This window comes from Symphodus melops, assembly GCF_947650265.1.
Source record: "Symphodus melops genome assembly, chromosome: 17".
Taxonomy (NCBI): Eukaryota; Metazoa; Chordata; class Actinopteri; order Labriformes; family Labridae; genus Symphodus; species Symphodus melops.
This window is the reverse complement of record NC_136707.1, coordinates 23299300-23325388: the sequence shown is the minus strand read 5'-3', so window position 1 is coordinate 23325388 and position 26089 is coordinate 23299300. Positions and strand designations below refer to the sequence as shown.

Genomic DNA, 26089 nt, shown 5'->3' with positions numbered 1-26089 from the left:
CTCTCTCTCTCTCTCTCTCTCTTAAGGTCACCAACTCTTTGGTTTGTTGTCTTTGTTTTGTCATTCACACACACACACACACACACACACACACACACACACACACACACACACACACACACACACACACACACACACACACACACACACACACACACACACACACACACACACACACACACACACACACACTTCTTAAATTCTCTCTTTTTTAAAGATTCGTTGTTTTTTTAAACTGCAGCTCACTGAGCCTTGATCATGACAGATGAAATATCCTGCATACCTCATGTATTTGTCATTCTTGATACCTCCACCAGGTGGCGCCAAATCTACAGAACTTTAAAGAACACTTGCGATGATGCTATTTATTGTATTCACATTTCTGATTAAAGAGATAATGTATCTGCATTTAATGATAAACATATATTCACCGTGATAAGTTAAAGGCTTCTCTCTGTTACACTAAGAATTTATTTATTTCCCATCTCGCTGGGATCGATTTATTTGGGCGGCAGTAGCTCAGTCTGTAGGGACTTGGGTTGGGAACCGGAGGGTCGCCGGTTCAAGTCCCGGCACGGACCAAGTCCGGAAACTGGTCTGGTAACTGGAGAGGTGCCAGTCCATTTCCTGAGCACTGCCGAGGTGCCCCTGAGCAAGGCACCGAACCCCAAAACTGCTCTGGAGCGCTCGCTGTGGGCAGCCCCCTCACTCTGAGACCTCTCCATTAATGCATGTCACTAGAACCCTGTTTGTGCATGAGTGTGTATCTCGGCCTATGTGTGTGTTAGACAGAGTGTAAACCGAATTTCCCCTCGTGGGATTAATAAAGTGTAAATTATTATTATTATTATTTCCCACTACAGTTGCTGTTCGACCACTTTAATAAAATGAATCCACAGTGTGAAGTCTGTGACAACTCAGGGTTTGAAAGTACGGAGTCCAAGTGGACACAAATCCAACTAGCATAACTATCTCTCAATAACAACACTGACTTTTAAGTTATGGAAACTATTCTTTTGTGAGGCCCAAAAACAGCTCAGCTGAAGTGAAGCTGCAGAAAAAGAATAAAAAAAGCTTAGTGTAACGTCCCCGTTCTTTAAAAGCAGATTCTGAGAATACTCGAGCACATTTTGATTTCTTTATTTATAGATAACGAGAAGGAAAAAACCAAAGTTGTCAAGCACATAAAGAAAGATTGGTTCATTTTTACTCATTTGGTCGAGCCATGCAGCTCAGGATTTCCTTTCAAGCAAACACACGGATACAAACATGAAAACAAGAAGAGGAGTAGGTGCAACACCTCAGAGAGAGAGAGAGAGAGGTTTCCTGCAGCGACCTCGGAGCGATCAAAGCAGACGAGACGCTCTGTCGAGTAACCTGAGGATTCTTCTCTTCCACACTTTAGATTGTCAACAGCAACAACAAACAAAGAGGTGAGAGAGGGAGCGCCGTACACCCGTGTGACCACGAGCTGTCCTCTCTGATGACCTTTGACATCAGCTGACAAAAGAGGAAGGGGTTAATAAGTAGAGGGACCATCAAACATGGCTGACATGACTTAAAGGAGGCAGAATGTAACAGTGCTGTTTTCATGAAACGCTGGTTCGAGCAGAAATGTTCATCAATATCCCCACTCAGGTTTTTTTTATCCAGTGTCAAACTCCAGACCAAGTTATCCCACCTGTGCTAATGTGACCTTTGACCTTCACCAGGCAGGCAAGGTCATTATTACTCAGTTTGTTCTTTGGTTTATAAATCCCTGCACCTTCTGATCAAACAGACTGTAAATGTCTGTCGCCGGGCAGAATGAGAGTGGATCTCCAGAGTTTGACTAAATAAACGTCTTCAAAATATAAATTATATCGTTCTTGTTTTAAATGACCCAACAAACGTTTGTCTGCACCTCTCGCAATTAACAAGAAGAAATGCATCCTGCAGGGGTGAAACGGCGCTCTCGTCTCACGATGCAAAACGCCCCCCCGTGTCCACCGAGCAGAAAAGTCTGAGCGCTTGGAAGCTCTTACATGAAACGTTTCTGCGCTGAGAATGAAAGTGCTGCACGTCTGTCTTGTCTCCATGGTAACAGACTTAAAAGCAGCCGCCGTATGACCGACGCCGCTCTGTTGTTCTTTTTTACTGTATGCTTTATAAGTTAAAGGATTGGATGGATGGATGGAAGCGGACGCACAGAAAAGGACGCTGGCGCTCAGAAGAAGACGGCAGGCGGACGCACTAAATGCTGCTTCATGTTGGTCACGCTCCTGCTGTTTATCCGTCTCTTGCTGTATTTGAGGAGTCCCGAGGACCAGGTCGGTCCCGAGGTCCCGAGGACCAGGTTGGAGCTTTCATCACCACAAAGTATTTTCTCCCTTCAGCTGCTTACATCAAACACGTGACGTAAAAGCTGACGGCGCCATCTGTACATTTGAATTGTCCATATTTGCACAGATGTTTAATTTGCATCTCCAGGTATCGTCCAACCCGTTCTCTTTCTACGTCAAAGATTATCTAAACATTTGTCATCTACCACACGAGCATCTTAGCCCAACAACACCAAACTTAACGAAGAGGGCGGACAAAAAAAAAAAAATAATGGAGAAGAAGATGAAGAAAGAGGAAGTACAAACGTTATCACAGTTGGTCAGTGAAGGCATCATCGCCTCTGTTTAGACACCGTCGGCACCCATCACGTTGCATTGCTCACTACCAATGAGCCAATGAGAGAAGAGAGTTTGCATCCCTGCTCCCGATCGTTCCTGACCCTTCATTTGCATCAGTGTGGGAGGCGTTCAGTCCGACGAACAGCTTTGCTTACTTAACTGCTCATAATCATCAGAATATGGGACCAAGCTGGTCCACTTCTTGGTTCTGGACAAAAGTCAACCGTGCAGCGAATGTTCAGCTCACAGGCGTCTTCTCTGTGTGCTCAAAGTCCTTTCTGAACAATGCCTGGAAGGTCCTGTAACTCCAAAGCATGCTGCAGCACAGTGTGAAGAGTCTCTTTCTCCTGTCAGAGCAACAGCCGGTCATTGATAAATATGTTCAAAGTACTGAGGCTGAGGGTTCTCTTTCACATATTTCTGGATGTACCAGCAGGTCAGGTGGGCCTTCAGGTCCTCTTCCACCACGAAATCCATGGCCGCCTGCCATCACAGAAAACAAAACTCAGGTCAAACAGGTCAAGTCACTAAATCAGAAGTTCAGTCATCAAATTAAACTCCTTCAGGTTTTGTAATAAAGAAACTCTGCATTGGTTAAATACATTCAGCTGGGCCTTAAAACAGCCGGTCCTCAGGTGTTCTACCTTGGCCAGGTGCTTGGCTATCCCTCTCCCTCTGTACGCATCTGGAACCTCGGTGTGCTGCAGGTCCACCGTCTTCTTCCCGACATATTCATACAGAAGAACGGCTCGATCGTGAGACCCTGAGGACAGAAAGACGTTAAAGAGGACACATTCTCCCCTTCTGTGCTTTAAATAAAAACATCTGTGTGTCTGAGCTTCGCTCCAAATATAACATGAATCAAACACCAGAGGAGGTTTGTGACTCTGTAGAAACCAGCTGTCTCAGAAACGCTCTGTTTTGGTGTGTGTGTCTCTTTAAATGCAACAAGCCCCGCCCCCCCTGAATTGTCCCAGGAGACGTCACTTCTTCACTAGAGAGAATAAATATGTTGGACCTGCGCAAACGTTTAGCTCTAGTCTATGGGTGGAGCTACCCACTGTGACATCACAAGGCGAGCCCATTAGAGACTCAAACAAAGGACTTTATGGATTTATTCACATGTTGGTCTGAACTCTCAGGTTACCCATAAATGTTCAAAAACACTAAACGTTGATTTTTCATGATGTGACACCTTTAAGTTATTTCTCTCTCTCCCTCTCTCTCTCTCTCTCACACACACACACCTTTGTTTGGGGTTGGACAGCTTCCCTCTTCAGATCAACATTAAAACATCTGTAATCTAAATAAAAGCTTTAAACAAAATGAAGTTGGTTTAAGTCGAAATATAACATCTATATATAACTGTGAGGAATAATTAATAATGCAGATGAACTGATGTTATTGCTCTCTTAAGTCTAAAGGCTCTTAAAGGCTGTGGTTGTCAGAGGAACAAGAAGAAACATGAAGCTGCTGGAGTTACAGGTTCAGAGCCTGTGGCCTGTTCAGGACTCTGACACGGAACAAACCCGGAATAAAGCCGTGACATTCACTCGGTGTGAAACCGTGAACTCCTGTGAGTCTGACACGGCAACAGGGTTCAGGATTTAAGACAAGACGTCGATGTTAGCAGCCAGGATGTTTATTTCCTTCTTCTTCTTCTGCAGCAGCAGCTTCTATCATGCTAACGTTAGCCACATTAGCACGCTGATGTTTACCGTTCAGCCTGATGACAAACTGCCGCCGCTTCCGGTCGTGCTCCACCTGGACCTGCGAGCTGCTCGGGTCCAAAGCGGTCACCGGAGCCACCGGAGCTGCCTGGGCCATGTTGGACGACGACGGAGGAGGAGGAGGAGGAGGTGGGACTGGACAGCGACGCTAACCCAGAAATGGCTTCGAGAAATGATGAACAAAACACACTTCGTCTAACCAAATCAGCTGTGAGGTCACGTGACCCGCAGCCAATCAGCGCCGGTTATCGTCAGAGGAGAAGAAACGCATCAACAGGAGTTTGATAGAAATACAAATATAAAAGGTGGACTGTTTACATACATTTGTGGATTGAAAGAACATGAATATATTCTTCTTTAAAGACCTCTTTTTATGGACAGCGTTATTGAGAGACATGTTTATCAAACACCTGCACAAACAAGACCTGTGATACATGAGCTGTCAGAGTGACGCTGCTGCTCAGTGCCTGTGATGATGTGGGTTTAGTGCCTAGCTCAAGGGCTTCATTGACTGATAGATTTGATTCAGTCAGACTGAACACCATGTGCAGCTTCTTCACAGTCAGAGAATCAAAGAGTCTGATCCTTGTCATCCACTGTTTCACTTCAGACAGCTGAGCTCGGGTTAGTCCACCTCTGAACTCAGCTTAGACTTGGTGAAACATCAGCTCCCCTCTTCCATCCGTGCCGGGCCAAAGACACGGATCAGAACACCCACACAAGTCGAACTTTATGATGCTTTAATATATTTGGATTTTGTTGTTATGACAGGATCAATGCTCAGATTAGTGACCATGAGAGATTCAGAAGAGACGACAGCAGACACAGAGACGGCAACCAGAACTTTAACAGAACCCTAGACCAGAACTTTAACAGAACCCTAGGCCAGAACTTTAACAGAACCCTAGGCCAGAACTTTACCTGAGCCTGTCTGGGAGTGTGAGAGGTGTTGACTAGATATGGTCGGGCTAAGCTCCACGCACAGCTTGGACTCTGGAGTTGCCCACGGTGAGAGGCAGCAGGCTGGTGTGGGCCTGCGTAGAGCCCCACAGCTCAGTTGGAGTATACAAATAAAAAATTAAAATAAGAATGTGATACATAAATGGCAATAAAAAAATGAAAATGTTTCATATCTAGTAGAAAACAAAATGAAATAACCAGATAAACAAAATTCAAGAGAATAGAACAATTCAGTAAGGAACCCAAGATCGATCTGGTCTCAATGAATATTTATTCAAAGGCAGAATCAGACGCTTCTCTCATACAGGGAGGAGAGAAAGGCTCAAAGAAAAGATAAACATGAATACATACACATTTCAGAACACACGACCATCACACCACACACAGTCATTACCCAGCTAGCAGGGCACAATCTGTCCCCTCGTGTGAGAAAGAGCCGACCTAACTATGTACACCTCTCCAAAGGCAAGTTTATTTATACAGCACATTTCAACAAGGCAATTCTAAGTGCTTTAGTGAGAGAGGCTGAGAAGGAGGTGGAATCATGTGAGGGTGAATATTCCTACATCTGCTAAGGGTGAGAAATGATTGAAGACAAAACATCCCTATAAACTGTGTATGCAGTATTCTAAGACATTTCACATTTTATTTAACAGATTATATGAGACCTTTGTACTACGCACATAGTAATATAGCGCACATAGTAATATAGTAATATAGAGCATATAGTAATATAGCGCATATAATAATATAGCAATATAGAGCATATAGTAATATAGCGCATATAATAATATAGCAATATAGAGCATATAGTAATATAGCGCCTATAGTAATACAGTAATATAGTGCATATAGTAATATAGCAATATAGTGCATATAGTAATATAGCGCACATAGTACATGTGAAGTAACATTTTCTGTAACAAGTTCATTCCATAATTGTTTTATTGGTGTGCAGTGCCATGTGTGTGGACATAATCTGTGAAGCCTATTTATATCCTCTCAGTCGAGAAATGAACTCTGTGAATGATCTTGTATTGTATGAGTTGTAAATATGTTTCTGCAGATTTGGGTCCAGAAGTCTGGAGGACCTCTTAATATTTCGACCAGCTGTTTCATGTTTAACCTTCCTCTCCTGTAATGTGTGGAGAACAGAGGCATTAAAAATATGGATGAAGATCTCCTCAGCTTGCAGAGCTTCTCCACACACAAGATGGTGGAGGTTCCTCCTCTGTGGATCATCAGCTGCTCCTCTCTGATCACTCACATTATGACAGAGATCATTCCCATCTAAAGAGAGAAGAAGAGAGATGACAGAAATAGAAAATCATTTTCTACTCTGACTCTCTTCATCAGCTGGAAGTCATCAGATTCCCCCACAGCGCTGTAAGTAAGCCCCGCCCCCCACTCCACCTTTGTACTTTAATAATAATAATAATAATACATTAGTTTTATATATTGCTTTTCTAAATACTCAAAGACGGTTTGACAAAAAAAAGAAACAATCAATAAGCAAAACCTGAACTATGGATGTAAGGGGGAAGGATGGGACTCAGTGATGTTGAACAGGTGAGTTTTTAAAGATTTAACACTGAACGGTTTCATATCGGTGTCTGAGTGTGAGATTTGACACTGAGTTATGGGACATGTTTGATCAAATGAAGAAGCTGTTTGAAAAAGACTAAATAAAAACATTCACAGTAAATGTCTCAGTTTCATGATTTGTATTCAAACTATGTTCAATCACATTGTCCCTATTAAATAAGTAAATTCAAACATGTGGAAGTTTTACTTAAGAACACAGAGAGACTGACCTCAGAGTCTTCAGTCCATAGTTTGGATTCTTCTGAAGATCACGCAGCAGCTTCACTTCTGAATCCTGCAGGTTGTTCCTGCTCAGGTCCAGCTCTCTGAGATGGGAGGGGTTGGACTTCAGAGCTGAGGCCAGAGAAGAACAGCTGATCTCTGACAACTTGCAGCGACTCAATCTGAATAAAGAATAAAAGAAGAATAAAAATAATGTGTAATCCAGTCACATGTGTTCAGGTTGTGATGAGTATCTCAACATCACTTTGTCCTGATGAATCAAGTTTTCTCTAAATGATTAGAGGATCATTTCTGATTGTGTATTCACTAAATCTAAATCCTCCAAATGTCAGCTCAACATTCATCCAGCTGTTCATGTGCACAGATGAAGAACAGGCTGCTGATCTCAGTCAGCTCTGTGATCTTACTACATTTATCAAATCACACATTATTCAATCACCAGTCTTCATGATTTCACTTCTTAACAGAACCAGAGGAAACCAGAGAGGCTTCATGTGCACCTTGTTCAACTTTACTTCACAGAGTCACAAAAACATTTTCACATCAAATCTCTAAATTATTCAACAACAAAAAAATAAAACCTCCTAAATAATATCATTTCCCACGATTTAAATTTAGACAAATACTGAAAACATATAAATCCTGAAATGTGCAGCAATGGAGGATGTGGATTAAAATGATTTAAATGAATGACACAGTCAGTGATCTGACCTCAGAGTCTCCAGTCTGCAGTTTGGACTCTGCAGTCCCTCACACAGCAGCTTCACTCCTGAATCCTTCAGCTTGTTCCAGCTCAGGTCCAGCTCTCTGAGATGGGAGGGGTTGGACTTCAGAGCTGAGACCACGGCGTCACAGTGAGTCTCTGAGAGTTCACAGTGAGAAAGTCTGTCGTGACACATAAAATAAAGAAATGACTTAATATTTATGACTCACCTTTGATGATAACACAGTTTGTCTTGTTGGTCTTTCCTTTTACAGATGAATGGAAACAATTTATTAAGGAGGACATCATGTCTGTTACCATGCATTGAGGCTATAGTCCTCACGCGGGCGGCCCGGGTTCGACTCCAGCCTGAGGCTGCAGGCAGGCTTTCTCAATAAAGGCCAAAAAAGCCCCAAAATATATAATTTAAAATAAGTAAATTAATAGATGACACTTATTTATAATGCTCATCACATCTGGACTTACTTTGCCTTCCTGCAGTTCCTCACAGCTGGAATCAGTCTCAGTCGTCCCTCGTTTGTTGTGATGTACTTGCTCAGGTCCAACTCATCCAGAACCTCCTCGGACATCTGCAGCATGTAGGCCAGAGCAGAGCAGTGGATCACAGAGAGTTTCTCCTCTGATCTGTTCTCTGACTTCAGGAACTCTTGGATCTCCTGATGGACTGAGAGGTCCTTCATCTCCGTCAGACAGTGGAAGATGTTGATGCTTCTGTCAGGAGAGATATCTTCACTGTTCATCTTCTTCAGGTGTTTGATGACTCTCTGGATCATTTCTGGACTGTTGTCTGTCTGACCCAGCAGGCCTCCTAAGAGTCTCTGGTTTGACTCCAGAGAAAGACCATGAAGGAAGCGAACAAACAGGTCCAGGTGACCGTTCTTACTTTTTAGGGATTTTTTTATTGATTTCTTCAGGAACATTTCCAGGGTTGAAACTCTCTGTTTTTCTCTCAGAAAAGCCTCCAGTGCTTTTCTCTTCCTGTCGGTGAAACAGTGGAACATGTAGACTGCAGCCAGAAACTCCTGAACGCTCAGATGAACAAAGCAGTAGACTGTTTTCTGGAACATCACACACTCTGTTTTGAAGATCTCTGTACAAACTCCTGAGTACACCGAGGCCTCTGTGACATCCAGACCACACCGCTCCAGGTCTTCTTGGTAGAACATGATGTTTCCGTCCTCCAGATGTTCAAACGCCAGCCTCCCCAGCTTCAGAAGAACTTCCCTGTCGGCCTCCGTCAGCTCATGTGGACTCATCTGACGTCCCTCACCATACTTGTTCTTCTTCCTCTTTGTCTGAACCAGCAGGAAGTGTGAGTACATGTCAGTCAGGGTCTTGGGCAGCTCTCCTCTCTGCTCTGTGCTCATCATGTGCTCCAGAACTGTGGCAGTGATCCAGCAGAAGACCGGGATCAGACACATGATGTGGAGGCTCCTGGAGGTCTGGATGTGTGAGATGATTCTGCTGGACAGATCTTCATCACTGAACCTCCTCCTGAAGTACTCCTCCTTCTGGGCGTCAGTGAAGCCTCGTACTTCTGTTACCCTGTCAACACATGAAGGAGGGATCTGATTGGCTGCTGCAGGTCGAGAAGTAATCCAGATGAGAGCTGAGGGGAGCAGATTCCCCTTGATGAGGTTTGTGAACAGTGTGTTTAACGATGACTTCTGTGTGACATCAGACACAACCTCCCTGTTTGTGAAGTCCAATGACAGTCTGCTTTCATCCAGGCCGTCAAAGATGAACAACAGTTTACAGACAGCGAGCGTCTCTGCTGCCACCTTCTGTAATGTTGGATGGAAAACACGGAGCAGCTCAAGAAGACTGTAGCGCTGATCTCTGACCAAGTTCAGCTCCCTGAATGAAAGCAGGATCAGCAGACTGACGTCTTGGTTCTCTGAGCCCTCGGCCCAGTCCAGAGTGAACTTCTGCACTGAGAAGGTTTTTCCAACACCAGCCACGCCGTTTGTCAGAACCACTCTGATGGGTTTCTGTTGGTCGGGTTGAGCTCCTGTCTTTGGTTCTTGTTGGTCGGGTTGAGCTCCTGTCTTTGGTTCCTGTTGGTCGGGTTGAGCTCCTGTCTTTGGTTCCTGTTGGTCGGGTTGAGCTCCTGTCTTTGGTTCCTGTTGGTCGGGTTGAGCTTCTGTCTTTGGTTCCTGTTGGTCAGGTTGAGCTCCTGTCTTTGGTTCCTGTTGGTCGGGTTGAGCTCCTGTCTTTGGTTCCTGTTGGTCGGGTTGAGCTCCTGTCTTTGGTTCCTGTTGGTCGGGTTGAGCTCCTGTCTTTGGTTCTTTTTGGTCGGGTTGAGCTCCTGTCTTTGGTTCTTTTTGGTCGGGTTGAGCTTCTGTCTTTGGTTCCTGTTGGTCGGGTTGAGCTCCTGTCTTTGGTTCCTGTTGGTCCGGTAAGGCTTTAAAGATGTCCTGGCACTTGATTGGAGTCTCATGGAGGGTCTTCTTTTTAGAGTCTGTCTCCATCTGTCTCACCTCATGTTGGGTGTTCACCTCTTCACTCTGCCCCTCTGTGATGAAGAGCTCAGTGTAGATCCTGTTGAGGGGGGCTCTACTTCCTGTTTCATCACTTCCTTCAGTCACACGTTCACATCTCGTCCTCAGACTGACCTTATGTTGATCTAAAACCTCCTGCTGACCTCTATCTACTGAAAGAGAGAATGATACAATCTGATTATTGTTTTCAGATGTTTTTGTAAAAGAAGTAAAAAGAGTTGTAATTTGTAGACTTTTGACATTGACCAATAAAAGTCGTGTTTGAGGAGGAGATCACAGAAGGTGTACAGTCTTACTTTGTTCAGTGCTGCTCTGACTGACTGTCTGCAGTCCAGATCCTGGTCTGGATCCATACTGAGGACAGGACGTCTCCTCCTCTCTAACATGAGTCCTCTTCGTCCCCCTGTGAAGACATGTCTTTAGAACTAAACTGATGGTTGACTGATAGAAAATATGAAGATTTATCAAACACAATCTAAAGAGTCAGATGATCACAGAGAGCAGGTAACGCCTTCTTTCTTCTGTTTGGATTCATTTGATTCAGTCAGACTGAACACCATGTGCAGCTGAGCTCGGGTTAGTCCACCTCTGAACTCAGGTTAGACGGGGTGAAACATTGTGAATTACATTGTGCTGGATCAGCAGTATCAGGGTGAACTCACTCTAGGTCCAGTTTCAAACAGCACTATACAGGGACCCTCGACCAGAACTTTACCGGGACCCTCGACCAGAACTTTACCAGAATCCTCAACCAGAACTTTACCAGGACCCTCAACCAGAACTTTACCAGGACCCTCAACCAGAACTTTACCAGGACCCTCAACCAGCACTCTACCAGAAACCTCAACCAGCACTTTACCAGAACCCTCAACCAGAACTTTAACAGAACCCTCAACCAGCAGGTCTTCAGGTATAGAAGCATCACACAGAGGATTCCTTTAAGTGTTTGTGCCCGCTGCTTTGGATCAAGAAGGTCTTAAAGTCCCCGCTAAAGAAGCTCAGCTGAAGTAAAGACTCACTTTATCATCTTCTCTGCACTTTAGCTGTCACACAGACTTTTCCTTTGGCTCTCTGCTTTCTCAAACACCTTCTTACATATGAGCTCACAGTATCATATCAGATGATGCTGAAAAGACTAAACAGAGACAAAAACAAACAGGGGCCGTGCTGAGCGCCATCTTCTGCTGCTAATAAACGTACTAATGAGAAGTAGGAGGATAACAGGCAGGTTCAAAGGTTTGTAAGAGTCCTCTTAGATTACAGCTTTACAAGGTGACTGAACCTACAAGGAAATATGTGAGGAGACAAGGAGTTAGTAAGAAGACTTACTTTGAGTCTGAGGGTCCAGATTTATTTCTGAAGTTTATAAAGAAACCTTTGGACAGATCACTCTTCAGAGACAAACAGCTGGGAGGAGACTCTGCTCTCTCTCTGCTCCTCTCAAATCTGCAACAACAAACTTTTATTATATTTCCATCACATGAATTCCTCTTTAGATACCATAGCAGAAAGTTTAAGCTAGCAGATTGATTTAAGGGGGAAATGAATGACATTAGTGACATGCATATAATGACAGTCTGTCAGACATGACAGATAAACACCTATATAGATAGATAATGTAGATTTGAATATCATTAGAGGTATTTTGTTGTTGCTTTTTCATCTTTTCTTTGTATTATGATGATTATTTTCATTGTGTATAATTAAGACCAGAATAATAAACATTAAAGTCTGAAACAGGGGCCGTGCTGAGCGCCATCTTCTGCTGCTAATAAACATACTCATGAGAAGTAGGAGGATAACGGGCAGGTTCAAAGATTTGTAAGAGTCCTCTTAGATTACAGCTTTACAAGGTGACTGAACCTACAAGGAGACAAGGAGTTAGTAAGAAGACTTACTTTGAGTCTGAGGTTCTCAGTGGGTTTCTGTCACATCCCCCCGAGGGGACAGAAATGTTTTCACACTCCCCCCTGAATTTAAATACTATTGAGAACCTGATAATATATGTATTTATTTATCTGTACAAATCACTGTATGAGTTGCTGGCACCAGAATTCTGCATACAATCACCCAGGGTCCGAAATTAACTCACTGGCCAAAGTGGCAGGTAGATAAAAAAATTCACCGGCCAAACATATTTTTTTACTGGCCTAAATAACAAATAGTGAATGCGCAGGGACCGTCTGCAAATTGTAACATCAAAAAAAGATAGAGCTGTCAATGATTTATCTGTTGGAGTTAATCTAGCTTGTTATGGATGGATGAAAGTAGCCTTAGTATCTTTATTCCTGATCGATAGCTTGAGTTAACATCAGTTATTTCCACACTTTAATTAGGTATAGATTATTCAACTAGTAAAAAATAAACTTATTTTGTTCCTATGTTGTTCTGGGCACAAAACCTCCTTATTGACATCTTTGTGTACTTAGTTAGTTTTCACCCTAACATGCTTATTTCCCATCCTGTTAGATAGTTGGAGCTCTTTCCTTTAGAGTAATGATGTTTGAGAGACACCTGAAAAACTCTGCTGAGGTTTTTTTGTACTGCTCTGAAGAGAAAATCATATTTTGTGTTCACACTATTATAAAATGCCTTTTGTTTCACGAACGCTCGTCTTCTCTCTCCAGGTAAAATCAGCTTTGTGTGTGTGTGGCTACTTCTCACTTCCCTTAGAGTGCAGTTACACTGGCCATCCATACAATGCCCAAGCACGCTTAAACCATAAAATAAAATGAGTTATCAAATAGCTGTCATGTTATGTATGTTTATCGCTAATGTGCGGATGTGGACTCGACTGCAAATCTCTTAAAGGAAACATCTGAAGAGACAAGGAGTTAGTAAGAAGACTTACTTTGAGTCTGAGGCTCCAGCTTCTTTACTGAAGTTTAGATGTTGACCTTTGGACCGATCACTCTTCAGAGACAGACAGCTGGGTACAAGAGACTCTGCTCCGTCCTCCTCGTCCTCTAAACTGACATCCATGATCTGATCTGAAGTCAGTCTGAGAGGAAACACAGAAACACTCACTGAGAGAGCAACACAAGAGAAACAGGGGACAGTTTGATCTAACACACACACACACACACACACACACACACACACACACACACACTCACACTCACACAGCTCATATGAATGTAAGCTGTGACTTCATTATAAACTATCTGTGTTCAGTTCACAGGAGGAAGCTGAGATAAACTCTGATAAACACTCACCCCGCTTCACTCGACACTTCTGTCTTCTCTTTCTGTCGTTTAAAATGGAGTCTGAACTGACTGAACACTTTCATGTTCACTGCCCCGCCTCCCCAGGTGCCCTACCTGTTAGTCATGAGCCACGATCTTATGTTGCCCCTCCCAGACGTGTCTCCCACTCGTGTCTTTGTCCCTCCTACGACAGATGTACGGAGAGATGCAAGGAAACGAAGCAAAGGAGAGAGGAAGCAGGAAATCAGTATTTGGAGTCATGAGACGTCCTTTCCTCGACAGCGTCACATAAAGTGACATCAGCTGATCACGTTCAGCTGTCAGTCAGCTGTTTATGTCCGCTCAAACACACACTGTATTATTTCTAATCAAACACTCACTGTATTATTTCTAATCACACACACTAATATTTCTAATCAAACACACACTGTATTATTTCTAGTCACACACACACTGTAATATTTCTAATCACACACACATTAATATTTCTAATCAAACACACACACTGTATTATTTCTAATCAAACACACACTGTATTATTTCTAATCAAACACACACTGTATTATTTCTAATCAAACACACACTGTATTATTTCTAATCAAACACACACTGTATTATTTCTAATCAAACACACACTGTATTATTTCTAATCAAACACACACTGTATTATTTCTAATCAAACACACACTGTATTATTTCTAATCAAACACACACTGTATTATTTCTAATCAAACACACACTGTATTATTTCTAATCAAACACACACACTGTATTATTTCTAATCAAACACACTGTATTATTTCTAATCAAACACTCACTGTATTATTTCTAATCAAACACACACTGTATTATTTCTAATCAAACACTCACTGTATTATTTCTAATCAAACACACACTGTATTATTTCTAATCAAACACTCACTGTATTATTTCTAATCAAACACACACTGTAATATTTCTAATCAAACACACACTAATATTTCTAATCACAAACACACTGTATTATTTCTAATCACAAACACACACTAATATTTCTAATCAAACACACACTGTATTATTTCTAGTCACACACACACTGTAATATTTCTAATCAAACACACACTGTAATATTTCTAATCAAACACACTGTATTATTTCTAATCAAACACTCACTGTATTATTTCTAATCAAACACACACTGTATTATTTCTAATCAAACACAGTGACAGTGTTCAGTCTGTACATGTATGAAGCCTTTAAACATATGTCGAGCTGTCCTGCCGGTTTAATCTGACAGAAAAGCAGAAGAAGAAGCTTTTCCTTCCTGTGAATAAATAAAACCTGTGCTGTTACTTTAGAGACAGACTGTTGTTGTTTTTGTCTCCTACCTTCTCTGGTCCAATCAGATCCAGAGTATTCAGGAGCAGAATCTAAAGGTAGAAGGAGGACATACTGCTGCATGTCTAACAGGGACAGGAATGTACCAGTGCACGGTTTCAAGTGTCTGGAGAAGATAAAACACAGATTGAGTCGGCTGCTGTTGTTGAGTCTCTCGCTTCTGTCAGACTGTTTATTTAAACAAATGTTTAGATTCAAAAACATACTAAAATGTATGCTAGTTATTCTCATGTGCAATTTAAACACACATTTACAATACAACATATCCAATACCCATACACAAGCACAAGGTCAAATTATCTATATTACTATTTTGCAACTGCAATTTTATAAATGTTAACTGGCAACTACGAGATAAACACATAATATTGAACATTTAACTGTACAAAGAGGTTTTAACCAACAAAAAGTCACAAAGTATTAAAACGGAAAATTAACGGTCACGCACGAGCCCCTTTAGTCTGCTAGCTCTCTTATCTGTTAATGCTCTCTAAACAGAACTAATCTTTACAACATATTGTAACCGAGGGTGTTTATGACTCATATACCTGGGAAAATACAAAATAAAGTACAGAGTCTTCATAGAGTTGAACATTGCACGTCTGCGCCTTTATTGCCGCACACGGCGGGAGAACCCCGCACGGGTCTCGAACCACACACTTCTGTTCCTTGAACCTTTCAAAATAAGAGCTGCTGATATAGGCTATACACTGCTTTACCAGGTAACTCAAATAACATAATAAAATAGCGTACAGTAATATAGTGCACATAGTAATATAGTGCATATAGTAATATAGCGCATATAGTAATATAGTGCATATAGTAATATAGCGCATATAGTAATATAGCACATATAGTAATATAGCACATATAGTAATATAGCGCATATAGTAATATAGCACATATAGTAATTTAGCACATATAGTAATATAGCGCATATAGTACATGTGAAGTAACATTTTCTGTAACAAGTTCATTCCAGAATTGTTTTATTGGTGTGCAGTGCCATTTGACATGCACGTATCCATCTGTGGTGTTTTGTGTGCAGTGTGGACACTCTGTGAATGATCCTTTATTGTATGAGTTGTAAATATGTTTCTGCAGATTTGGGTCCAGAAGTCTGGAGGACCTCTTAATATTTCGACCAGCTGTTTCATGTTTAACCTTCCTCTCCTGTAATGTGTGGAGAACAGAGGCATTAAAAATATGGATGAAGATCTCCTCAGCTTGCAGAGCTTCTCCACACACAAGATGGTGGAGGTTCCTCCTCTGTGGATCATCAGCTGCTCCTCTCTGATCACTCACATTATGACAGAGATCATTCCCATCTAAAGAGAGAAGAAGAGAGATGACAGAAATCAAAAATCATTTTCTACTCTGACTCTCTTCATCAGCTGGAAGTCATCAGATTCTCCCACAGCGCTGTAAGTAAGCCCCGCCCCCCACTCCACCTTTGTACTTTAATAATAATAATAATAATACATTAGTTTTATATATTGCTTTTCTAAATACTCAAAGACGGTTTGACAAAAAAACAAACAATCAATAAGCAAAACCTGAACAATCGATGTCAGGGGGAAGGATGGGACTCAGTGATGGTGAAGAGGTGAGTTTTTAAAGATTTAACACTGAACGGTTTCATATTGGTGTCTGAGTGTGAGATTTGACACTGAGTTATGGGACATGTTTGATCCAATGAAGAAGCTGTTAGAAAAAGACTAAATAAAAACATTCACAGTAAATGTCTCAGTTTCATGATTTGTATTCAAACTATGTTCAATCACATTGTCCCTATTAAATAAGTAAATTCAAACATGTGGAAGTTTTACTAAAGCACACTGAGAGACTGACTTCAGAGTCTCCAGTCCATAGTTTGGATTCTTCTGAAGATCACGCAGCAGCTTCACTCCTGAATCCTGCAGGTTGTTCCTGCTCAGGTCCAGCTCTCTGAGATGGGAGGGGTTGGACTTCAGAGCTGAGGCCAGAGAAGAACAGCTGATCTCTGACAAACTGCAGCAACTCAATCTGAATAAAGAATAAAAGAATAAAAATAATGTGTAATCCAGTCACGTGTTCAGCTTGTGATGAGTATCTCAACATCACTTTGTCCTGATGAATCAAGTTTTCTCTAAATGATTAGAGGATCATTTCTGATTGTGTATTCACTAAATCTAAATCCTCCAAATGTCAGCTCAACATTCATCCAGCTGTTCATGTGCACAGATGAAGAACAGGCTGCTGATCTCAGTCAGCTCTGTGATGTTACTACATTTATCAAATCACACATTATTCAATCACAAGTCTTCATGATTTCACTTCTTAACAGAACCAGAGGAAACCAGAGGCTTCATGTGCACCTTGTTCAACTTTACTACACAGAGTCAGAAAAACATTTTCACATCAAATCTCTAAATTATTCAACAACACAAAATTAAAACCTCCTAAATAATATCATTTCCCACAATTTAAATTTAGACAAATACTGAAAACATAAATCCTGAAATGTGCAGCAATGGAGGATGTGGATTAAAATGATTTAAATGAATGACACAGTCAGTGATCTGACCTCAGAGTCTCCAGTCTGCAGTTTGGACTCTGCAGATAATCACACAGCAGCTTCACTCCTGAATCCTGCAGGTTGTTGTTTCTCAGGTCCAGCTCTCTGAGATGGGAGGGGTTGGACTTCAGAGCTGAGGCCAGAGAAAAACAGCTGATCTCTGACAACCAGCAGCAACTCAATCTGAATAAAGAATAAAAGAATAAAATAATGTGTAATCCAGTCACATGTGTTCAGCTTGTGATGAGTATCTCAACATCACTTTGTCCTGATGAATCAAGTTTTCTCTAAATGATTAGAGGATCATTTCTGATTGTGTATTCACTAAATCTAAATCCTCCAAATGTCAGCTCAACATTCATCCAGCTGTTCATGTGCACAGATGAAGAACAGGCTGAACAGTCAGCTCTGTGATGTTACTACATTTATCAAATCACACATTATTCAATCACAAGTCTTCATGATTTCACTTCTTAACAGAACCAGAGGAAACCAGAGGCTTCATGTGCACCTTGTTCAACTTTACTACACAGAGTCAGAAAAACATTTTCACATCAAATCTCTAAATTATTCAACAACACAAAATTAAAACCTCCTAAATAATATCATTTCCCACGATTTAAATTTAGACAAATACTGAAAACATGTAAATCCTGAAATGTGCAGCAATGGAGGATGTGGATTAAAATGATTTAAATGAATGACACAGTCAGTGATCTGACCTCAGAGTCTCCAGTCTGCAGTTTGGACTCTGCAGATAATCACACAGCGGCTTCACTCCTGAATCCTGCAGGTTGTTCTCACGCAGGTCCAGCTCTCTGAGATGGGAGGGGTTGGACTTCAGAGCTGAGGCCAGAGAAGAACAGCTGATCTCTGACAAACTGCAGCCCCTCAATCTGAATAACGGATAAAAGAAGAATAAAAATAATGTGTAATCCAGTCACATGTGTTCAGCTTGTGATGAGTATCTCAACATCACTTTGTCCTGATGAATCAAGTTTTCTCTAAATGATTAGAGGATCATTTCTGATTGTGTATTCACTAAATCTAAATCCTCCAAATGTCAGCTCAACATTCATCCAGCTGTTCATGTGCACAGATGAAGAACAGGCTGCTGATCTCAGTCAGCTCTGTGATGTTACTACATTTATCAAATCACACATTATTCAATCACAAGTCTTCATGATTTCACTTCTTAACAGAACCAGAGGAAACCAGAGGCTTCATGTGCACCTTGTTCAACTTTACTACACAGAGTCAGAAAAACATTTTCACATCAAATCTCTAAATTATTCAACAACACAAAATTAAAACCTCCTAAATAATATCATTTCCCACAATTTAAATGTAGACAAATACTGAAAACATAAATCCTGAAATGTGCAACAATGGAGGATGTGGATTAAAATGATTTAAATGAATGACACAGTCAGTGATCTGACCTCAGAGTCTCCAGTCTGCAGTTTGGACTCTGCAGTCCCTCACACAGCAGCTTCACTCCTGAATCCTGCAGGTTCTTGTTCCAGCTCAGGTCCAGCTCTCTTAGATGGGAGGGGTTGGACTTCAGAGCTGAGACCACGGCGTCACAGTGAGTCTCTGAGAGTCCACAGTCAGAAAGTCTGTTGTGACACATAAAATAGAGAAATGACTTAGAAAAGAAGTTCTTAATATTTACGACTCACCTTTGATGATAACACAGTTTGTCTTGTTGGTCTTTCCTTTTACAGATGAATGGAAACAATTTATTAAGGAGGACATCATGTCTATGTTACCATGCATTGAGGCTATAGTCCTCACGCGGGCAGCCCGGGTTTCTCAATAAAGGCAGAAAAAGCCCCAAAATATATAATTTAAAATAAGTAAATTAGTAGATGACACTGATTTATAATGCTCATCACATCTGGACTTACTTAGCCTTCCTGCAGTTCCTCACAGCTGGAATCAGTCTCTGTCGTCCCTGGTATGATGTGATGTACTTGCTCAGGTCCAACTCATCTTGAACCTCCTCGGACATCTGCAGCATGTAGGCCAGAGCAGAGCACTGGATCACAGAGAGTTCCTTCTCTGATCTGTTCTTTGACTTCAGGAACTCTTGGATCTCCTGATGGACTGAGAGGTCCTTCATCTCCGTCAGACAGTGGAAGATGTTGATGCTTCTGTCAGGAGAGATATCTTCACTGTTCATCTTCTTCAGGTGTTTGATGACTCTCTGGATCCTTTCTGGACTGTTGTGTGTCTGACCCAGCAGGCCTCCTAAGAGTCTCTGGTTTGACTCCAGAGAAAGACCATGAAGGAAGCGAACAAACAGGTCCAGGTGACCGTTCTGACTTTGAAGGGATTTCTTCATTGCTTCCTTTAGGAGAACATCAAGAGTTGAATCTACATGCGTTTGTCCCAGAAAAGCCTCCAGTATTGTTGTGTTCCTGTTGGTGAAACAGTGGAACATGTAGACTGCAGCCAGAAACTCCTGAACACTCAGATGAACAAAGCAGTAGACTGTTTTCTGGAACATCACACACTCTGTTTTGAAGATCTCAGTACAAACTCCTGAGTACACCGAGGCCTCTGTGACATCCAGACCACACCGCTCCAGGTCTTCTTGGTAGAACATGATGTTTCCGTCCTCCAGATGTTCGAACGCCAGCCTCCCCAGCTTCAGAAGAACTTCTCTGTCGGCCTCCGTCAGCTCATGTGGACTCATCTGATGATACTTGTTCTTCTTCCTCTTTGTCTGAACCAGCAGGAAGTGTGAGTACATGTCAGTCAGGGTCTTGGGCAGCTCTCCTCTCTGCTCTGTGCTCATCATGTGCTCCAGAACTGTGGCAGTGATCCAGCAGAAGACCGGGATCAGACACATGATGTGGAGGCTCCTGGAGGTCTGGATGTGTGAGATGATTCTGCTGGACAGATCTTCATCACTGAACCTCCTCCTGAAGTACTCCTCCTTCTGGGCGTCAGTGAAGCCTCGTACTTCTGTTACCCTGTCAACACATGAAGGAGGGATCTGATTGGCTGCTGCAGGTCGAGAAGTGATCCAGATGAGAGCTGAGGGGAGAAGATTCCCCTTGATGAGGTTTGTGAACAGTGTGTTTAACGATGACTTCTGTGTGACATCAGACACAACCTCCCTGTTTGTGAAGTCCAATGACAGTCTGCTTTCATCCAGGCCGTCAAAGATGAACAACAGTTTACAGACAGCGAGCGTCTCTGCTGCCACCTTCTGTAATGTTGGATGGAAAACACGGAGCAGCTCAAGAAGACTGTAGCGCTGATCTCTGACCAAGTTCAGCTCCCTGAATGAAAGCAGGATCAGCAGACTGACGTCTTGGTTCTCTGAGCCCTCGGCCCAGTCCAGAGTGAACTTCTGCACTGAGAAGGTTTTTCCAACACCAGCCACGCCGTTTGTCAGAACCACTCTGATGGGTTTCTGTTGGTCGGGTTGAGCTCCTGTCTTTGGTTTCTGTTGGTCGGGTTGAGCTCCTGTCTTTGGTTCCTGTTGGTCGGGTTGAGCTCCTGTCTTTGGTTCCTGTTGGTCGGGTTGAGCTCCTGTCTTTGGTTCCTGTTGGTCCGGTAAAACTTTAAAGATGTCCTGGCACTTGATTGGAGTCTCATGGAGGATATTCTTTTTAGAGTCTGTCTCCATCTGTCTCACCTCATGTTGGGTGTTCACCTCTTCTCTCTGCCCCTCTGTGATGAAGAGCTCAGTATAGATCCTGTTGAGGGGGGCTCTACTTCCTGTTTCATCACTTCCTTCAGTCACATGTTCACATCTCATCCTCAGACTGACCTTATGTTGATCTAAAACCTCCTGCTGACCTCTATCTACTGAAAGAGAGAATGATACAATCTGATTATTGTTTTCAGATGTTTTTGTAAAAGAAGTAAAAAGAGTTTTAAGTTATAGACTTTTGACATTGACCAATAAAAGTCGTGTTTTAGGAGGAGATCACAGAAGGTGTACAGTCTTACTTTGTTCAGTGCTGCTCTGACTGACCGTCTGCAGTCCAGATCCTGGTCTGGATCTTTTTCCATACTGAGGACAGGACGTCTCCTCCTCTCTAACATGAGTCCTCTTCGTCCCCCTGTGAAGACATGTCTTTAGAACTAAACTGATGGTTGACTGATAGAAAATATGAAGATTTATCAAACACAATCTAAACAGTCAGATGATCACAGAGAGCTGAGCTCGGGTTAGTCCATCTCTGAACTCAGCTTGGACGTGGTGAAACATTGTGAATTACATTGTGCTGGATCAGCAGTATCAGGGTGAACTCACTCTAGGTCCAGTTGAAGCTCAGCTGAAGTAAAGACTCACTTTATCATCTTCTCTACACTTTAGCTGTCACACAGACTTTTCCTTTGGCTCTCTGCTTTCTCAAACACCTTCTTACGTATGAGCTCACAGTATCATATCAGATGATGCTGAAAAGACTAAACAGAGACAAAAACAAACAGGGGCCGTGCTGAGCGCCATCTTCTGCTGCTAATAAACGTACTAATGAGAAGTAGGAGGATAACAGGCAGGTTCAAAGGTTTGTAAGGGTCCTCTTAGATTACAGCTTTACAAGGTGACTGACACTATAAGGAAACAAGGAAACAAGGAGTTAGTAAGAAGACTTACTTTGAGTCTGAGGGTCCAGGTTTATTTCTGAAGTTTACAACCAAACCTTTGGACCGATCACTCTTCAGAGACAGACAGCTGGGTACAGGGGACTCTGCTCTCTGTCTGCTCCTCTCAAATCTGCAACAACAAACTTATTATATTTGCATCACATGAATTCCTCTTTAGATACCACAGTAACAACAAACAGTTCAATCTGACAACATTTGACAAAAAGGAAAATGTCACATCCCCGGGTTAAGTGTTTAGTTTATTTCTGTTTCCCGCATGTATCATGTCCTGTGTTGGTGTTTTACTTTGTGTCTTACCCTGCGTCTCATTTCAGGTCTGTTAGCTGCATGCCCTTCCCCCAGTGTTTTTCCACTCTACTGATTACCTGATGTGTCTCACCTGTGTCTTCTTAACTTCACCGCCTGTTCAGTATTTAATGTCTGCCTTTCCCTCACTCTGTGCCAGTGCGTCTTGTCTCTTCGTAGCAGCGTTACCAGCATTCTTCTGTTTAGCCTTTTGATCTGACCCAGTTGTGTTTTTGACCTCGATTTTCTGCCTGCCGTTTTTGTACTTCTGCCTGGACTGATTGACTACCGTGTACCGAACCCTGCCTGCAAATTCATGGATTGTGAAACTGCCTTTAGCCCTGAGTCGTGCGTTTGAGTCTCTTTTGGTTGTGATAGAAATATGGATGACAGGAATAATGAGGATTTAAAAAAAAAAAAGATTTCTCTTTACTTCAGAAAGTTGAAGCTAGCAGATTGATTTATGGGGGAAATGAATGACATTAATGACATGCATATAATGACAGGCTGTCAGACATGACAGATAAACACCTATATAGATAGATAATGTAGATTTTAATATTATTAGAGGTATTTTGTTGTTGCTTTTTCATTTTTTCTAGGTATTATGATTATTTTCATTGTGTATAATTAAGACCAGAATAATAAACATTAAAGTCTGAAACAGGGGCCGTGCTGAGCGCCATCTTCTACTGCTAATAAACGTACTAATGAGAAGTAGGAGGATAACGGGCAGGTTCAAAGGTTTGTAAGAGTCCTCTTAGATTACAGCTTTACAAGGTGACTGAACCTACAAGGAAACAAGGAGTTAGTAAGAAGACTTACTTTGAGTCTGAGGCTCCAGATTTATTTCTGAAGTTTAGAGGTTGATCTTTGGACCGATCACTCTTCAGTGACAGACAGCTGGGTACAGGAGACTCTGCTCCGTCCTCCTCGTCCTCTAAACTCACATCCATGATCTGATCTGAAGTCAGTCTGAGAGGAAACACAGAAACACTCACTGAGAGATCAACACAAGAGAAACCAGTTTGATCTAACACACACACACGCACACACACACACGCACACACACACACACACACAGCTCATATGAATGTAGGCTGTGACTTCATTATAAACTGTCTGTGTTCAGTTCACGGGAGGAAACTGAGAGTACAGAAATGAAGATATAAAAACTCTGATACACACTCACCCCGCTTCACTCGACACTTCTCTGTTTGCTTTCTGTCCGTTTAAAATGGAGTCTGAACTGACTGAACACTTTCATAGGCTCAATCTCATGTCCCTTATTTGCACCGAGTGTCCTCCGAGTTGTTTCCTCCACTTGCGTCTTAGCCCCGCCCACCAGAGATGCACGGAGGAAACGAAGCCAAGGAGAGAGGACCGAGGGAATCAGCTTTAAGACACGAGACGTCGTTTCCTCGACAGCGTCACATGACGCCACATCAGCTGATCACGTTCAGCTGTCAATCAGCCAAACTGTTTATGTCCACACACACACACACACACACTGTATTATTTCTAATCAAACACAGTTACAGTGTTTAGTGTCTTTACCTGATTAAAAAAACACCTGAAGAACAACCTGCAGTCTGTTTCAAACCAAAAGGACAGTTTCTACTGACTCAAAGATTTCATTTTGAATTGTCTATAATTATTGATTATTATTAATCAGTTTGGACTGAACCTAGCCTGTATTTAGACAACCAACTCTGTATTTTATAAACAGATATTTATGTGTCAGGATACTGAAAATGATTGATTAGAATCTAAATGATGAAACGTTCAGAAGATAAATAAGTGAGAATATAAAACGGACTCCTCTTCATCAGACTCTTTTTAATCCCAGCTCATCACAGAGCGACTCTTTACAAACTCACTGATGTTCATCATCTGTTTAAATGTCCCACGCTCCGTTTAGCCTCTTTTTAATGTCCGTCTTTTCCTCCGTGCATCTCTGGTGGGCGGGACTAAGACGCAAGTGGAGGAGGAGACAACTCGGAGGACACTCGGTGCAAATAAGGGAAATGAGAAAGGCCCACAGTTGGCTCCGCATAGAGTGCCGAAAGTGACCAAGCGCAAAGAAAATCGGCTGGTAGCTTGCAGTCCACCTTACGGTGATTCTAAAGAGGTATCGCTTTTGTAAAAGCGATGTTCATCTGGTGATGTGTTGGTCCGGGACGAATTTGTGAATATCTTTCTAACTTTACCGAAGTACGCCACACATACGCAACCACACAAACACACGAGGCAGACACACGAACACACACACTCAGTTCATATTCATGTAAGCTGTGACTTCATTATAAACTGTCTGTGTTCAGTTCACGGGAGGAAACTAAGAGTACAGACGTGAATATATAAAAGTGAAGATACACACTCACCCCGCTTCACTCTTTTCTTCTCTGTGCTTTCTGTCCGTTTTTAAAATGGAGTCTAAACTGACGTGTCCCATCTCCCACCCCAGCACAGCACTTTCAGTTTCGTTTTTACTTCATTTAAGACTCAGACGCCGACCCCTTTCTTGTTTGTTTAAAGCGGTTGTTTGGCAAATATCTTCAGTCTTATTTTTTTCAATATTCATGTTTTAAAGATAAAAAAACAAACTTTTATTTCGGTGTTCCGCCCATGCTCGGTCTGTGGCAGCCTCTATGGGGAGTGAGGAAGAAAAGTTGAAGAAGAAGAAATAAGGAAAATGCATTTAAATATCACTAAATAGTATCTATATATTATAATGTTTGTGCTATTATTTAGTAATGATAAAAAACAAGCCACAAAAATACTTTATAAAAGCTCTGTTTTCTTACCTCCTTCTTGAGCCGGTGTATCACAACACTGATGCTCATTACCTGCTCATTGTGGAGGAGGAGGAGGAGGAGGAGGAGGAGGAGGAGGAGGAGGGTAGGTGACTTATAAGAAGTGAGTGACACTGCTCGAACCGATATCACCTTAAAAACGACCGTAATGTAAAAAAACAACAACACAATGACCAGGGACGAAAAAGAAGAAGAGGAGGAAGACTCAGAGGTAACGAGCTGTCAATGATTTATCTGTTGGAGTTAATGTAGCTTGTTATGGATGGATGAAAGTAGCCTTAGTATCTTTATTCCTGATCAACAGCTTGAGTTAACATCAGTTATTTCCACACTTTAATTAGGTATAGATTATTCAACCAGTAAAAAATAAACTTATTTTGTTCCTATGTTGTTCTGGGCACAAAACCTCCTTATTGACATCTTTGTGTACTTAGTTAGTTTTCACCCTAACATGCTTATTTCCCATCCTGTTGTCATTAATAGTTGGAGCTCTTTCCTTTAGAGTAATGATGTTTGAGAGACACCTGAAAAACTCTGCTGAGGTTTTTTTGTACTGCTCTGAAGAGAAAATCATATTTTGTGTTCACACTGTTATAAAATGCCTTTTGTTTCATGAACGCTCGTCTTCTCTCTCCAGGTAAAATCAGCTTTGTTTGTGTGGCTACTTCTCACTTCCCTTAGAGTGCAGTTACACTGGCCATCCATACAATGCCCAAGCACGCTTAAACCATAAAATAAAAGGAGTTATCAAATAGCTGTCATGTTATGTATGTTTATCCCTGATGTGCGGATGTGGACTCGACTGCAAATCTCT

The 26089-nt window shown here is 41.9% G+C and overlaps 3 protein-coding genes across 6 annotated transcripts; all 3 read right to left on the bottom strand.

Annotated features, from left to right (window-relative positions):
* Window positions 1-1124: 1124 nt before the first annotated feature.
* Window positions 1125-4838, bottom strand: natd1 (protein NATD1). Its single transcript, XM_079366451.1, has 3 exons — window positions 4379-4838; window positions 3305-3423; window positions 1125-3143 (listed from the first exon to the last, which is right to left on the bottom strand). The coding sequence occupies exons 1-3, from the start codon at window positions 4485-4487 to the stop codon at window positions 3027-3029; spliced, it is 345 nt and encodes a 114-aa protein (XP_079222577.1). The 5' UTR covers window positions 4488-4838; the 3' UTR covers window positions 1125-3026.
* Window positions 4839-6215: 1377 nt separating this feature from the next.
* Window positions 6216-13738, bottom strand: LOC306838301 (protein NLRC3-like). Its single transcript, XM_079366405.1, has 8 exons — window positions 13618-13738; window positions 13254-13403; window positions 11732-11848; window positions 10699-10805; window positions 8367-10554; window positions 7889-8062; window positions 7165-7338; window positions 6216-6640 (listed from the first exon to the last, which is right to left on the bottom strand). Exons 1-8 carry the CDS (start codon window positions 13689-13691, stop codon window positions 6631-6633), a joined length of 2994 nt encoding a protein of 997 aa, XP_079222531.1. The 5' UTR covers window positions 13692-13738; the 3' UTR covers window positions 6216-6630.
* Window positions 13739-13770: 32 nt separating this feature from the next.
* On the bottom strand, window positions 13771-24974 carry LOC306838299 (NACHT, LRR and PYD domains-containing protein 12-like). 4 transcript variants are annotated; one of them, XM_079366400.1, is made up of 10 exons: window positions 24844-24974; window positions 23285-23434; window positions 22164-22283; window positions 21512-21624; window positions 19453-21367; window positions 18985-19161; window positions 18265-18438; window positions 17552-17725; window positions 16837-17010; window positions 13771-16313 (listed from the first exon to the last, which is right to left on the bottom strand). In XM_079366400.1, exons 1-10 carry the CDS (start codon window positions 24912-24914, stop codon window positions 16304-16306), a joined length of 3078 nt encoding a protein of 1025 aa, XP_079222526.1. In that variant the 5' UTR covers window positions 24915-24974; the 3' UTR covers window positions 13771-16303. The 4 variants fall into 4 exon arrangements, with proteins under 4 accessions (XP_079222526.1, XP_079222527.1, XP_079222528.1 ...); XM_079366401.1 differs by having other exon boundaries at window positions 19453-21364; XM_079366402.1 differs by lacking the exons at window positions 17552-17725; window positions 18265-18438.
* Window positions 24975-26089: the final 1115 nt, after the last annotated feature.

Coding starts and splice junctions, on each gene's coding strand:
- LOC306838301 (XM_079366405.1), bottom strand. CDS start 13,691: ATGAAAGTGTTCAGTCAGTTCAGACTCCATTTTAAACGACAGAAAGAG. Junction 8,063..8,366: donor AGGAACTGCAGGAAGGCAAA/GTAAGTCCAGAT, acceptor GTGTCACGACAG/ACTTTCTCACTGTGAACTCT. Junction 7,339..7,888: donor TGCAGACTGGAGACTCTGAG/GTCAGATCACTG, acceptor TTCTTTATTCAG/ATTGAGTCGCTGCAAGTTGT.
- LOC306838299 (XM_079366400.1), bottom strand. CDS start 24,914: ATGGGACACGTCAGTTTAGACTCCATTTTAAAAACGGACAGAAAGCAC. Junction 19,162..19,452: donor AGGAACTGCAGGAAGGCTAA/GTAAGTCCAGAT, acceptor GTGTCACAACAG/ACTTTCTGACTGTGGACTCT. Junction 17,726..18,264: donor TGCAGACTGGAGACTCTGAG/GTCAGATCACTG, acceptor TTCTTTATTCAG/ATTGAGTTGCTGCTGGTTGT.
- natd1 (XM_079366451.1), bottom strand. CDS start 4,487: ATGGCCCAGGCAGCTCCGGTGGCTCCGGTGACCGCTTTGGACCCGAGC. Junction 3,424..4,378: donor GTTTGTCATCAGGCTGAACG/GTAAACATCAGC, acceptor TTCTGTCCTCAG/GGTCTCACGATCGAGCCGTT. Junction 3,144..3,304: donor TAGCCAAGCACCTGGCCAAG/GTAGAACACCTG, acceptor CTGTGATGGCAG/GCGGCCATGGATTTCGTGGT.